Source organism: Pleurodeles waltl, chromosome 7 (genome assembly GCF_031143425.1).
Source record: "Pleurodeles waltl isolate 20211129_DDA chromosome 7, aPleWal1.hap1.20221129, whole genome shotgun sequence".
NCBI classification, from domain to species: Eukaryota; Metazoa; Chordata; class Amphibia; order Caudata; family Salamandridae; genus Pleurodeles; species Pleurodeles waltl.
Window position 1 is genome coordinate 413,131,460 of NC_090446.1, and position 15,511 is coordinate 413,146,970.

General features: G+C 44.5%; 1 protein-coding gene across 4 annotated transcripts in view; it reads right to left on the reverse strand.

Moving 5' to 3' along the window:
* Positions 1–15,511, reverse strand: part of RALGAPB (Ral GTPase activating protein non-catalytic subunit beta) — a 1,713,320-nt gene that overhangs the window by 1,496,184 nt on the left and 201,625 nt on the right. For all 4 annotated transcript variants that reach the window (XM_069243900.1, XM_069243898.1, XM_069243901.1 and 1 more), the window contains one exon: positions 2,774–2,905. In XM_069243900.1, coding sequence (XP_069100001.1) covers positions 2,774–2,905 — 132 coding nt within the window. The remainder of the gene's footprint in view (positions 1–2,773; positions 2,906–15,511) is intronic.

Genomic DNA, 15,511 nt, shown 5'->3' on the forward strand with positions numbered 1-15,511 from the left:
TCTCATGTGGGTAGATTGACATTTCCAGCATCACTGAAAACCACTGTTTCCCTGTCCATGTTGTAATGATTAGAATGAGTGCTGGACGTTTGTCTCATCTTCCTCACTACATATGGCATCAGATGTAGTTAAGACAAGACATAAGCTAATATACCTGAACTGTTCGCCCATGGACAGTGGCTATGGGTACCCTGGAGGCAAAGCTTTGGCATTATGCGTTTTTGGCTGTGGTGAAAAGATTGGCTGTGGGTGTCCTCTATTTCTAAAAGTACTTGGGGATTTGTTACCCACTAATGAATTCGCTGATGCGTCCTGATTAAGGATCAGATAATCCGCCACAAAACCTGGTGAATAACAGCGCAGCATTCATCATGCCAATGCTTAGAGTTATGACAAGTGCAAGTGCCACTGCTTTTGAATTTAATAAAGTGCAGTCATATTGCCTGTTTGCACAACATAAAATAACTGAACTGTCTTGCTGAGAATTATAAGCAACTAATGTGCAGCTTCAGTTGCTGCTGCATCCAGTAGCCCTGAACTACCAGGTTGTCCAGAAGGAAGCTCCCACCCTGCCAGGCTGGCGACCGTGGAAATGGCAGCTGTAAGAAAATGGGATATAAGTTGGGAAAGATGCAAATTCTATTCAAGAAATAATTCACATCATCATGTCAGGTTGACCACATAGTTTAATTTTATTCTGGGTTCAACCCCTGGTAGCTCTGGCACACAGCAGACAGACTTAACTTAAGGAAAAGTATGTAAAGTAGTCAGCAGTACCAAAACAATTAGAAAGTCATAATAGAACAATGATCCCACAACCAATTTAAGAACCCAGGGACCCTCTGGAGAAGCTCTGGGCACCACCCCTGCTGGGGGGTGATGGACATGGGAGGGTCACTCCCCTTTCCATAGTCGAGTATCGCACCAGAGAAAGGACTGGGGGTCCCTGAATCAGTGTAGACTGGTTTATACAAAAAGGGCACCAAATGTGCCCTTCAAAGAATACCACTGGCTTGGGGAGGCTACCCCTCCCAAGCCATGTACCACCTTTTTCCAAAGGGATGGGGGTGTTACCTCCCTCTCCAAAAGGAAATCCTTTGTTCTGACTTTCTGGGCTTGAGCTGTTCGAGCAGCAGGAGGGCAGAAACCCGTCTGAGGGGTGGCAGCATCTTGGGCAGCCCGGAAAAACCCAGAAGGCTGGTTGGAGCAATGCTGGGGGCCCTCTAAGGACCCCCAGAGTGCATGGATTCATTCTTCCAATACTGGCAACAGTATTAGGGTATGATTCGGACATGTTTGATACCCAACATGCCCAGGTTCAGTGTTACCTTTACAGGTAGTGACCTATGTCCAGTACACGAGTAAAATGGCATCCCTGCACTCACAAAGTTCATGAAAATGGCACTGGAGTTTGTGGGGGCACCTCTGCTATTGAAAGGGTGCCCTCACACACAGGTACTTGCACCCTGCCCTCTGGGCTTGAAATGCCTGCCTTGGGGGTGACTTATAAGTGCCCTGGTGCAGTGACTTGTGGTGAACAAGGGTGCATGAACCCCTTCACGCAGGCTGGAATGACAGGCCTGCAAATAACTTTGCATGGGCTCGGCATGGGTGGCATAATACATGCTGCAGCCCATGGGGATCCCCTGGTCCCCTAACGCCCTGGGTACCTGGGTACCATATACTAGGGGCTTACATGGGGGCACCAGTATGCCAAATGTGGGGGGAAAGGGTCCAAGTTACCAAGTTAGAAGGTAGAGAGCATAATCGCTGGGTTCCTGTTGAGCAGGATCCCAGTGAACGCAGTCAGACACACTGACAACAGGAAGAAAATGGAGGTAACCATGCCAAGAAAGAGGGTACTTCCCTACACATAGCCAATATTTATCTGAGTAAAACAAGGCCAAATGACAGAAATCCAACATACTCAAGCATAAGCAAAGATATGAATTTTCAAAGACTAAACTTCAATATAGCAGTTAGAAACACAAAAGCTCCAACTTGGCTTGACGCCACTAGCAAGGAGGGCAGCGGCGCCGGTCAAGGGGTCGCATGGACCCCCCCCCCCTCAGGTACACTACCTTTGGTAAACAAGGAAACAAGCCGGTGCACGGTGTCAGAGAGGTGAGGCATCGGTGGATCCAGTGTTGTGTGGTTCCTTACTGCAGAGCAGGGGAGGTAATGCGGTGTTGGTTCCTGCCAATCTGGCGGGGTCAATGAATCTGGCAGGTCAAGAAGCGTTGGGTGACCTCACGGGGTCACGCCACCGGGCTACAGGCACGCCGGCAGAGTATGGTGTCACGGAAGTCAGTGACACAGCACTCGGGACTCACGAAGTTGCGGGACCTCAGCGGGGCTGCAGCGGCATCAGGCCTGCAATGTCCGTCGCCGTCGATGTGGGTCGATTCAGAGTGTTCAAAGTCTGTGTAGTCACTGTTCACAGGCAGCAATTCCTGTGTTTGGAGTTTAACAACTGTTTTTCTGTGGCATAATGGCCCCGGAGATCACAGAGCATGCCTAAACATAAAAGTGGATTAAGATAATTTGCGGTGTGGACTGTCTTTGTGCATTGTGGGCTTAAGGGAGGGAACAAAAAGTCACCTTGGAGCCAAAACATACTATGAAGAGAAATAACTGCAAACATCAGCACCGAACACTAGATGGCAGGAGAGTGCAAAGCATGTGATCTACAGCTACACATAGCAAAAACTGATATTTTTCAAGACTTGTTGCAAAAAATAACAACAACAAATAGTATTAATCTGTGCAATACCTCAACATATGCAGAAAGCGAAACCAAGTTTGCGCAACACATTCATTGTCCATCTCTCCAGGAATTAGAGCAGCATCTTCTTCAGGAACTTTAAATTGGGGAAATGAAGGGCCGTATGTGATTCGCAGCAACCTGGGGAAAAGAATCATCCCTTTTGTTTATTTTTTCATTAAATATTTTTTGGTCTACACAGACTTCAAACAGTAATTTTTTTTGTACAAAACAAAGTGAAAACATATCCTGGAATGGCCAGCGTAGTTTCAATTTGACAGCTGTACTTACCGTCCAGTTTTAAAAATGTAAAATTTTATTTTCCTTCTCTACTTTTCCGCTCGCACTGATCATTTACTGGTGCAGCCTCTCACCAGTCATACCCAATGTCATACCATAGGTTGGGGGGGTGGGGGCTGTGTGTGTAGGTATATAAGGTAACTACAACTGGCACCCTTGCCATGCACAGTTTTTTTATCAATAATTTTATAGCAAATGCTGTACTGATAATATCGAAGATGCCATACAAGATCTCATCAATGATATATGTGGAGTAATTCACAGTGCATGGCAAAGGCTCGAGTTATAGTTACTTGAAAGAACTCCAACTATAACTACTGAATTTCTATTGTTTTGTACGAGTAAATTCAGAACCTAACTATAACGTCCCTGTAACCTTTGTTTTCTTCAGTGAATTTCTAATTATTTTTTTTAACGGAAAGTAATTTCAATTACTATAGGCTAATTCGAACCCCACCTGCAGCCAGGCCTTGCAGGCAAGCCCTTATAACCACCTAACCCCACGCCGCGCACTGCCTTTGGCAGTCGATCTGTGAGTGGATTCGTGAGTCTATGAGTGAGTCTGAGTGGGGGCATGAGTGTCTGAATGGTTGAGTGGGCACATGAGTCTGAGTGCATGTATGAGTGAATGAATGAATTAGTGTATGAATGAATTAGTGTATGAATGAGTCATTGTTTTTTTTTTCTAAAATTGTTCAGATTCACAAATATTTTGCAAAAATCATGCAAATGTTCACGAATACCATGCACAGTGACATAAAATTATTTTAAACCCATAGTTTGTCCCTAATACACACCTAAATAACACCCTTGGGGTTGCGGTACCTTCACTCTTATCCCCTTATGCCACTTTCAATGAGGATTTTGACCGTAGGGGGACCATGCCCGTGAAATAAAATGGCAGCAACAATTTTCTAGTCAGGTTTAGGTCAGTCAATTACATCGCTTCTTTACGCATGTGCAAAAATTCGCACATTTTCACAAATTATTTGCGAAACAATTGTGAAAGTGCTGCGGCCAGACATATACAAATTTGTTTTCCCTTTAATTTTTCAAAAACTACTGAATGGATGTACACCACATAAGCGAAAGCACAATCTGCATACTGAAAGCTAGTTTTCGCCAAATGTGGTGTAATTCCGTCCAGTGGTTCAGGCTATAGTTGTGTTCAAAGGTACTATGTGAATTAACATGAGAGAAGCTTTTTTTTTTTTTTTTGACCCCACCCCCGTTTTCTCAACCCCGCTTGACAGATCACCCCAAAACTTTCCGTGCAAAACAAGAATCACCAGAACACTTTTTTTGTAGAATATTTTGTGAAGATCAGTCAAACTGTGCCAAAGATATAGGAAAGTCACAATTTGCTTTTTATATGGAAACATATACTGGAAGATGCAGGATCACAAGAAAACAACAGCCAACCAGGGCAAAAATCTGGATCCCAAAGGATACAAAGAGCCACAAGAAAATGTAATATCCAAGAAAGAAGTGACTCAAACAGATGATCTCACTAAAGAACAAAAATATATTTCTACTACAACGTTTCAGCTTCTGCCTTCCTCAGGTGGTACAAGATGGTTTGCTCAGTGGCTGCACAGCTGACACTGGTGGATTTTAAAAAAGCATCATGAGTGAAGATCCCTATTGGAATGTGGAATCAATGCAGTCCTGAGAACTCTTCAGATATGCAGAAATCAAGTGGTATTGTCAGTGGTGTTCAGTCCATCTGGATGCAGAGATTTTAAACGGTACATCCAGAAATTTTCTCTGATGTTCAGTAGTTCTTCCTTTAAAACATGTTCCACGGGGAAAATCTTCAAATCTGATAGTAAATGGTCCACAAGGTTAAAATGGTTGGCTACAGGCTGGTCAAGTTTCTTGTTAATTATTGCCGATTTGTGGTTCCTGAATCGTGTACGGAGGTCATTCACAGTTTGACCTACTGCTCCCTTTCGGCTCCATTGCGCATGGGCGTCAACTCCATCTTAGATTCTTTTCCCCACAGAGGGTGAGGTAGGAGTTGTGTATATAGTAAAAGTGCCCATGCAATGGAGTGAGTATGTATGTACATCATGTGTATAAAAATAGTATATATTTACAAATTTACAAATGTACAAGTTTCATCAACTTATAACAGCTACAGGCTCCCGGGGGGGCGGGAGGGCGCATGTGAATCTGCAGCGTCCCATGCCACGAACAGATGTACACTGGGTAAGTGACATTTTCCGTTCGATGGCATGTGTAGCTGCAGATACACATGCTGTGCAGAGACTAGTAAGCAGTTATCTCCCCAAAAGCGGTGGCTTAGCCTGTAGGAGTTGAAGTTGTCTGAAATAATGTTCGTAATACAGCCTATCCTACTGTGGCTTGTTGTGTTGTTAACACATCTACACAGTAATGTTTTGTGAATGTATGAGGCGTAGACCATGTGGCTGCCTTACAGATTTCTGTCATAGGTATATTTCCTAGAAAGGCCATTGTGGCGCCTTTCTTCCTAGTGGAGTGCGCCTTTGGCGTAATAGGCAGATCTATTTTTCGCTTTAATATAGCAGGTCTGAATACATTTCACTATCCATCTGGCAATGCCTTGTTTGGATACTGGATTTCCTGCATGAGGTTTTTGGAAGGCTACAAACAATTGTTTTGTCTTGCGAAATTGTTTTGTTCTATCAATGTAATACATTAGTGCTCTTTTGATGTCTAACGTATGTAAGGCTCTTTCGGCTACTGAGTCTGGTTGTGGAAAAAAGACTGGGAGTTCCACTGTTTGGTTTAGGTGGAATGGTGATATACCTTTTGGTAAGAATTTTGGATTTGTACGGAGAACCACTTTATGTTTATGTATTTGTATAAAGGGTTCTTGTATAGTGAATGCTTGTATTTCACTTACTCTTCTAAGAGATGTGATAGCTATTAGGAAGGCTACTTTCCAGGTTAAGTATTGCATCTCACAAGAGTGCATGGGTTCAAATGGTGGACCCATGAGTCATGTTAATACAATATTGAGGTTCCACAAGGGAACTGGTGGTGTTCTCGGGGGTATGATTCTTTTTAAACCCTCCATAAATGCTTTGATGACTGGGATTCTAAAGAGTGATGTTGAATGTGTAATCTGCAGATAGGCAGATATTGCTGTGAGATGTATTTTGATAGAAGAAAATGCTAGTTTTGATTTTTGTAAGTGTAATAAATAGCTTACAATGTTTTTTTGCAGAAGGCTGTAGTGGTTGAATTTGATTATTAGGGCAGTAATAAATCTTTTCCATTTTTTTGCGTAACATTGTCTTGTAGTAGGTATCCTAGCTTGCTTAATGACCTCCATACATTCTTGTGTAAGGTCTAAATGTCCAAATTCTAAGACTTCAGGAGCCAGATTGCTAGATTGAGCGATGCTGGATTCGGGTGTCTGATCTGCTGTTTGTGTTGAGTTAACAGATCTGGTGTGTTTGGTAGTTTGATATGAAGTACTACTGACAGGTCCAGTAATGTTGTATACCATGGTTGGCGAGCCCAGGTTGGTGCTATTAGTATTAGTTTGAGTTTGTTTTGACTCAACTTGTTTACCAGATAAGGAAGGAGTGGAAGGGGGGAAAAGCGTAGGCAAATATCCCTGACCAACTCATCCATAACGCATTGCCTTTGGACTGAGGGTGTGGATACCTGGACGCAAAGTTTTGGCATTTTGCATTTTCTTTTGTTGCGAATAGGTCTATTTCTGGTGTTCCCCAGTGTAGAAAGTAAGTTTGTAGTATCTGGGGATGAATTTCCCATTCGTGTGTCTGTTGGTGAGCTCGACTGAGATTGTCGGCCAACTGGTTTTGAATCCCTGGGATGTATTGTGCTATTAGGCGAATGTGAATCGCACAATGCCAAATCTTCTGTGCTAAGAGACACAGTTGTGATGAGTGTGTCCCTCCTTGTTTGTTTAAGTAATACATTGTTGTCATGTTGTCTGTTTTGACAAGAATGTGTTTGTGGACTATTAGCGGTTGAAATGCTTTCAATGCTAGAAACACTGCTAACAGCTCTAAATGATTTATATGCAGTTGCCTTTGTTGAACGTCCCATTGTCCCTGTATACTGTGCTGGTTGAGGTGTGCTCCCCACCCCATCATGGAAGCATCTGTTATGATCACGTATTGAGGCACTGGGTCTTGGAATGGCCGCCCTTGGTTTAAATTTATAGGATTCCACCATTGAAGCGAGAAGTGTGTTTGCAGTCTATCAACACTAGATCTTGAAGTTGACCCTGTGCTTGTGTCCATTGTGTTGCTAGGAACTGTTGTAATGGCCGCATGTGTAGTCTTGCGTTTGGGACAATGGCTATGCATGAAGACATCATGCCTAGGAGTTTCATTACAAACCTCACTTGATAGTGTTGGTTTGGATACATGTTTAGTATTACATTTTGGAAGGCTTGTACCCTTTGTGGACTTGGAGTGGCAATCCCCTTTTGTGTGTTGATTGTTGCTCCTAAGTATTGTTGTATTTGACACGGTTGTAGATGTGATTTTTGGTAGTTTATAGAGAACCCTAGTTTGTGAGGGGTTTCTATGACGTATTTTGTGTGTAGAAGACACTGTTGCTGAGTGCTGGTTTTTATTAATCAATCGTCTAAGTAAGGGAATACGTGCATGTGCTGTCTCCTGATGTGAGCGGCGCTACTACTGCAAGGCATTTTGTGAATACCCTTGGGGCTGTTGTTATGCCGAATGGTAACACTTTGAATTGGTAATGCACGCCTTGGATTACAAACCTCAAGTATTTCCTGTGGGAAGGATGTATGGGTATGTGGAAATAAGCATCCTTAAGATCTAATGTTGACATGTAGTCCTGTTGTTTGAGCAAGGGAATCACGTCTTGAAGTGTCACCATGTGAACGTGATCTGATTTGATGTAAAGATTCAGTGTTGTGAGGTGTAATATGGGTCTCAGTGTTTTGTCCTTTTTTGGAATGAGGAAATACAGGGAGTAAACACCTGTTCCTTTTTGATGGTTGGGTACTAGTTCTATTGCTTCTTTATGTAACAATGCTTGGACTTCTAGTTGTAACAGGTCTAAGTGTTGTTTGGACATATTGTGTGCTCTTGGAGGCACATCTGGTGGCAAATGTAGGAATTCTATGCAATAACCATGTTGGATAATGGCTAGGACCCACGCGTCTGTAGTTATGTGTTCCCAGTTGTGGTAATAATCTGTAAGTCTCCCCCCCCCCCACTGGTGTTGTGTGGTGGGGGTTTATGACGTTGAAGTCACTGTTTGGTTTGTGGGGTGTTTGGGCTCTGGAATTTCCCTCTTGTTTTAGGGAACTGTCCACCCCTATGTTGTCCTCGAAAACCTCCTCTCTGATACTGGCCCTGATATGTGGGTCTGACTTGTGAGGTGGAAGGCTCTTTGGTTTGGGCCCGAAACCCCCCTCTAAAGTGCGGCTTCCTAAAAGTGCCTCTGCTCTGTGGGGAGTAGAGCGCGCCCCCATTGCTTTGGCCGTGTCTGTGTCTTTTTTCAGTTTTTCTATCGCCGTATCCACCTTCGGCCCAAACAATTGTTGTTCGTTGAAAGGCATATTCAGCACAGCCTGCTGGATTTCTGGCTTAAATCCGGAGGTTCGTAACCATGCGTGTCTACGAATGGTTACTGCTGTGTTCACTGTCCTCGCCGCCGTGTCTGCTGAGTCCATAGCCGACCTTATTTGGTTGTGCGAGATAGCTTGGCCCTCCTCAACAACCTGTTGGGCACGTTTGTGGAACTCTTTGGGAAGGTGCTGAATGAGATGTTGCATTTCATCCCAATGTGCCCTGTCATATCGTGCCAACAGAGCTTGAGAATTGGCAATTCGCCATTGATTGGCTGCCTGTGCTGCCACCCTCTTGCCTGCTGCATCGAATTTCCGACTTTCTTTGTCGGGCGGTGCTGCGTCTCCAGAAGTTTGTGAGTTTGCCCTTTTCTGGGCTGCTCCTACTACCACCGAATCAGGAGTTAACTGTTGTGTGATATATACAGGGTCGCTAGGGGGAGGTTTATATTTCTTCTCCACCCTAGGAGTGATGGCTCGGCCTTTGACTGGGTCCTGAAACACCTGTTTGGCGTGTTTTAACATGCCTGGCAGCATTGGCAAGCTTAGGTATTGGCTGTGCGTAGATGACAGGGTGTTGAACAAAAGGTCGTCCTCTACGGGCTCTGCATGCAATGCTACATTATGGAATGTAGCTGCCCTTGAAACCACCTGCATGTATGTGGTACTGTCCTCAGGTGGTGACGGCCTTGCCAGGTAGCAATCAGGACTATTGTCTGAGTCCGGTGCATCATCCAAATCCAATGCATCCGGGTCATCTTGGCTCATCCTTGTGTGTGTTAGTGACTGCATCACTGGGGGTGTTGCTACCGGGGACAGATGTGGCGACTGTGTTGGCGATTGCTGTGGCGAGAACCGTGGTGGTGTCTTTTCTTTAGCCACTAGCGCTTTTGGCTGCATTTCCGCCTCTTGGAATGCAAGCTTGCGCTTCATCTTTATTGGAGGAAGAGTTCTGATTCTCCCTGTGTCTTTTTGTATATGCAGCCTCCTCTGGGTATGGTCTGGCTCTCCCATGCCCAGTTCTTGTTCAAATCAGTGACCTTGTAATTGTTTTGAAAGGCCTTGTTCTTCTGTATAGGAGCCTTGTTTCTGCTCCAAGGCCGCATGTTTCGGCACCGAAATCTTTTTGATAGTCTTTTTTGGCTCCGAGGAAACCTTTTTGGCTTTCGGGGTGCCGAACTCTCGGTGCAGAGTCTGGTCGGAGCCGGTATCTCGACCGGAGTCGGATGTCTTTGGCTGCTGAGAGGCCTTTTTCGGTGGCGATGTTTGGTCACCATGTTTTCAGGTTAAGCCATGGCCTGTTGGCGGTGGCGTCCCTTGGCCTTCATTATTTTGGTGTGAGTTTTTACCGGGGCTGGTTTACTCACGGTTTGTTGCGTCTTCGGCTGCTCGCTCTCGGACTCGTCCGAATCCGAATCTCGAATGGAGAATCTCTCCTCTTCTTCGACATTGGTGTGCCCGGCTGGTGTCGACGCCATCTGGAGTCTTCGAGCTCTTCGATCCCACAGTGTTTTCTTGGATCGAAATGCTAGACAGGCCTCGCAAGTATCCTCTTTGTGTTCGGGGACAAACACAGATTACAGACCAAGTGTTCGTCTGTATAAGGATACTTTGCGTGGCAGTTGGGGCAGAAGCGGAAGGGGGTCCGGTCCATGAGGTTTGAAGATGGACGCGGTCGGGCCAACCAGGCCCCGCCGATTTGTGGAAGCCCCGAAGGGCCGCCGGAGCTCTTCTTTCTTCGGTGTCGATGTGCTAGCACTAAGCCGGTACCAAGCGCAAACAATACCGTCGAATTTTCCGATGGATAACTATCTTTTCCGAACCGAAATATGGAGCGAAGAGGAACATGTCCAAACCCGATGGCGGAAAGAAAACAATCTAAGATGGAGTCGACGCCCATGTGCAATGGAGCCGAAAGGGAGGAGTCCCTCGGTCTCCTGACTCGAAAAGACTTCTTCGAAGAAACACAACTTGTAACACTCCGAGCCCAACACTAGATGGCAGGATAATGCACAGCATGTGTATCTGCAGCTACACATACCATTGAACATATGGAAAATGTCACTTACCCAGTGTACATCTGTTCGTGGCATTAGTCGCTGCAGATTCACATGCTGTGCACATCCCGCCATCTGGTGTTGGGCTCGGAGTGTTACAAGTTGTTTTTCTTCGAAGAAGTCTTTTCGAGTCACGAGATCGAGGGACTCCTCCCATTTCGGCTCCATTGCGCATGGGCGTCGACTCCATCTTAGATCCCGCAGAGGGTGAGGTAGGAGTTGTGTATACTAGTAATAGTGCCCATGCAATGGAGTGAATAGGTATGTACCTAATGTAGTTTAAAGTTAAGTATTTACAATTTTACAAGTGTTCAAGATCAACTTCTAAACGGCTACAGGCTCCCGGGGAGGCGGGTGGGCGCATGTGAATCTGCAGCGACTGCCACGAACAGATGTACACTGGGTAAGTAACATTTTCCGTTTGATGGCATGTGTAGCTGCAGATACACATGCTGTGCATAGACAAGTAAGCAGTTATCTCCCCAAAAGCGGTGGTTCAGCCTGTAGGAGTTGAAGTTGTTTGAAACAATGTTCGTAGTACTGCTTGACCTACTGTGGCTTGTTGTGCCGTTAACACATCTACACAGTAGTGTTTGGTAAATGTATGAGGCGTAGGCCATGTAGCTGCCTTACATATTTCGGTCATTGGAATATTTCCTAGAAAGGCCATGGTAGCACCTTTCTTTCTGGTTGAGTGTGCCTTTGGTGTACTAGGCGGTTCTCTTTTTGCTTTAAGATAACAGATTTGAATGCACTTAACTATCCATCTAGCAATGCCTTGTTTAGAAATTAGATTTCCTGTATGAGGTTTTTGAAAAGCAATAAATAATTGTTTTGTTTTTCGAATAAGTTTTGTTCTGTCAATGTAGTACATTAACGCTCTTTTGATGTCTAATGTATGTAGTGCTCTTTCAGCTACAGAATCTGGCTGTGGAAAGAACACTGGTAATTCTACTGTTTGATTCAAGTGGAACGGTGATATGACTTTTGGTAGAAATTTAGGATTTGTCCGTAGAACTACTTTATGCTTGTGTATTTGAATAAATGGTTCCTGTATGGTAAATGCTTGAATCTCACTTACTCTTCTTAGAGATGTAATGGCAATTAAAAATGCAACTTTCCATGTTAAGTATTGTATTTCACAAGAGTGCATGGGCTCAAAAGGTGGACCCATGAGTCGTGTTAAGACAATGTTGAGATTCCATGAAGGAACTGGTGGTGTTCTTGGTGGTATAATTCTCTTTAGGCCCTCCATAAACGCTTTAATGACTGGTATCCTAAATAGTGAAGTTGAGTGCGTACTTTGCAGGTAAACTGAAATTGCGGTAAGATGTATTTTAATGGAAGAAAAAGCTAGCTTTGACTTTTGCAAATGCAGTAAGTATTTTACAATGTCTTTGGCAGATGCGTGTAAGGGTTGAATTTGATTATTATGGCAGTAATAAACACATCTTTTCCACTTATTTGCATAGCAATGTCTAGTGGTAGGTTTCCTAGCTTGTTTTATGACCTCCATACATTCCTGTGTGAGGTCTAAGTGTCCGAACTCTAGGACTTCAGGAGCCAAATTGCTAGATTCAGTGATGCTGGATTTGGGTGTCTGATCTGCTGTTTGTGTTGTGTTAACAGATCTGGTCTGTTTGGTAATTTGACATGAGGCACTACTGAGAGGTCTAGTAGTGTTGTGTACCAGGGTTGTCTTGCCCATGTTGGCGCTATTAGTATGAGTTTGAGTTTGTTTTGACTCAACTTGTTTACCAGATATGGAAGGAGTGGGAGAGGGGGAAAAGCGTAAGCAAATATCCCTGACCAACTCATCCATAACGCATTGCCCTGAGACTGATCTTGTGGGTACCTGGATGCGAAGTTTTGGCATTTTGCGTTTTCCTTTGTTGCAAATAGATCTATTTGTGGTGTTCCCCAACTTTAGAAGTAACTGTTCAGTACTTGGGGGTGAATCTCCCATTTGTGGATCTGTTGGTGATCCCGAGAGAGATTGTCTGCTAACTGATTCTGAATTCCTGGAATAAATTGTGCTATTAGGCGAATGTGGTTGTGAATCGCCCAATGCCATATTTTCTGTGTCAGGATACACAACTGCGTTGAGTGTGTCCCTCCCTGTTTGTTTAGGTAATACATCGTTGTCATGTTGTCTGTTTTGACAAGAATGTGTTTGTGGCTTATTATGGGTTGAAAAGCTTTTAGCCCTAGAAATACTGCCAATAGTTCTAAGTGATTTATGTGAAACTGTTTTTGCTGAGTGTTCCATTGTCCTTGGATGCTGTGTTGATTGAGGTGTGCTCCCCACCCTATCATGGAGGCATCTGTGGTTATTACATATTGTGGCACTGGGTCTTGGAAAGGCCGCCCTTGGTTTAAATTTATACTGTTCCACCATTGAAGCGAGATGTATGTTTGGCGGTCTACCAACACCAGGTCTAGAAGTTGACCTTGTGCCTGTGACCATTGTGATGCTAGGCACTGCTGTAAGGGCCGCATGTGTAACCTTGCATTTGGGACAATGGCTATGCATGAGGACATCATGCCTAGGAGTTTCATCACCATCTTGACTTCTATTGTTTGTTTTGGATACATGGTTTGCATTAAACGGTGAAATGCCTGAACCCTTTGTGGGCTTGGCGTGGCAATCCCTTTTGCTGTGTTGATTGTCGCCCCTAAGTATTGCTGTGTTTGACACGGCAGAAGGTGTGACTTTGTGTAGTTGATTGAGAAATCTAGTTTGTTGAGGGTTTCTATGACATACTTTGTGTGTTGTGAACACCGTTCTAGCGTGTTTGTTTTGATTAACCAATCGTCTAGGTACGGGAACACATGTATTTGCTGCCTTCTGATATGTGCAGCTACGACTGCCAGGCATTTTGTAAAAACTCTTGCCGCAGTTGTTATTCCGAATGGCAACACCTTGAATTGGTAGTGTACTCCTTGGAATACAAACCTTAAGTACTTTCTGTGTGAAGGATGTATCGGTATATGGAAATATGCATCCTTTAGGTCTAGTGTTGTCATGTAGTCTTGTTGTTTGAGCAGTGGGATTACGTCCTGTAATGTCACCATGTGAAAGTGATCTGATTTGATGTAGGTATTTAATGTTCTGAGATCTAATATAGGTCTCAGACTTTTGTCTTTTTTGGGTATGAGAAAGTACAGAGAGTAAACTCCTGTTCCTTTCTGTTGGTTTGGTACTAATTATATTGCCTCTTTTTGTAGCAACGCCTGAACTTCTAGTCTTAGAAGATCTATATGTTGTTTTGACATATTGTGTGTTTTCGGTGGGACGTTTGGAGGGAATTTGAGAAATTCTATGCAATAACCATGCTGGATAATTGCTAGTACCCAAGTATCTGTTGTTATTTCCTCCCAATGTTTGTAAAAATTGCTTAGTCTCCCCCCCACAGGTGTTATGTGTTGGGGATGCGTGACTTGTAAGTCACTGCTTATTTTGAGGAGTTTTGGGACTTTGGAACTTTCCTCAACTTTTTGGGAATTGTCCCCCTCTATATTGTCCCTGGAAACTTCCACGCAGATGTTGGCTTTGATAAGTGGGCCTTGTTTGTGAGGTCGTGGGTTCTGTGCTTTGCCCTCGAAACTGTGTTTTTCGAAATGTGCCTCTGCTCTGCGGGGAGTAGAGTGCGCCCATGGCTTTGGCCGTGTCAGTGTCTTTCTTAAGTTTTTCGATAGCAGTGTCCACCTCCAGCCCAAACAACTGCTGTCCGTTAAATGGCATATTTAGCACAGCTTGCTGTATTTCTGGTTTAAATCCTGATGTACGCAGCCATGCATGTCTCCTTATTGTTACTGCTGTGTTGACAGTTCTAGCAGCTGTGTCTGCAGCATCCATAGCTAACTGTATCTGATTGTTGGAGATACTCTGTCCTTCTTCTACTACTTGCTGTGCTCTTTTCTGGAACTCCTTGGGCAAATGTTCTATAAAATGTTGCATTTCGTGCCAATGAGCCCTATCGTATCTGGCCAACAAAGCCTGTGAATTTGCAATACGCCACTGGTTTGCTGCCTGTGCCGCCACTCTTTTGCCTGCTGCATCGAATTTGCGACTTTCCTTATCTGGAGGTGGTGCATCTCCTGTAATATGTGAGTTTGCTCTTTTGCGAGCTGCCACTACTACAACTGAGTCCGGTGTTAGCTGTTGTGTGATGTACACGGGGTCTGTTGGTGGCGGTTTATATTTTTTCTCCACTCTTGGAGTAATGGCCCTTCCTTTTACCGGCTCCTCAAACACTTGTTTGGAGTGTTTTAGCATCCCGGGTAGCATGGGAAGACTCTGGTACTGGCTGTGTGTGGACGACAGTGTATTAAACAGAAAGTCGTCTTCAATGGGCTCTGCATGTAGGCTGACATTATGAAATGCCGCTGCCCTCGACACCACTTGTGCGTAGGCTGTACTATCTTCTGGTGGCGACGGTCTAGCTGGATAACAGTCAGGACTATTATCTGACACTGGTGCATCATAAAGGTCCCATGCGTCAGGGTCATCTTGACTCATCCCTGTGTGGGTCGGTGATTGCATCATAGGTGGAGTGGCTGCCGGTGATGGTTGCGGAGAGCGTTGTGGAGATGGTGGCGTGGTTACTTGTTTAGCCACCTTTGCCTGTGGCTGCTTGTCTTTCTCCTGGAAGGCAAGTTTGCGTTTCATCCTAATAGGAGGGAGAGTGCTGATCTTTCCCGTATCCTTTTGGATGTGGAGCCGTCTTTGGGTGTAGTCTGGCTCCATTGCCTCTAATTCCTGTCCAAATCTATGTATTTTCATTTGTGAGGACAGTCCTTGTTCCTCTGTGTAGG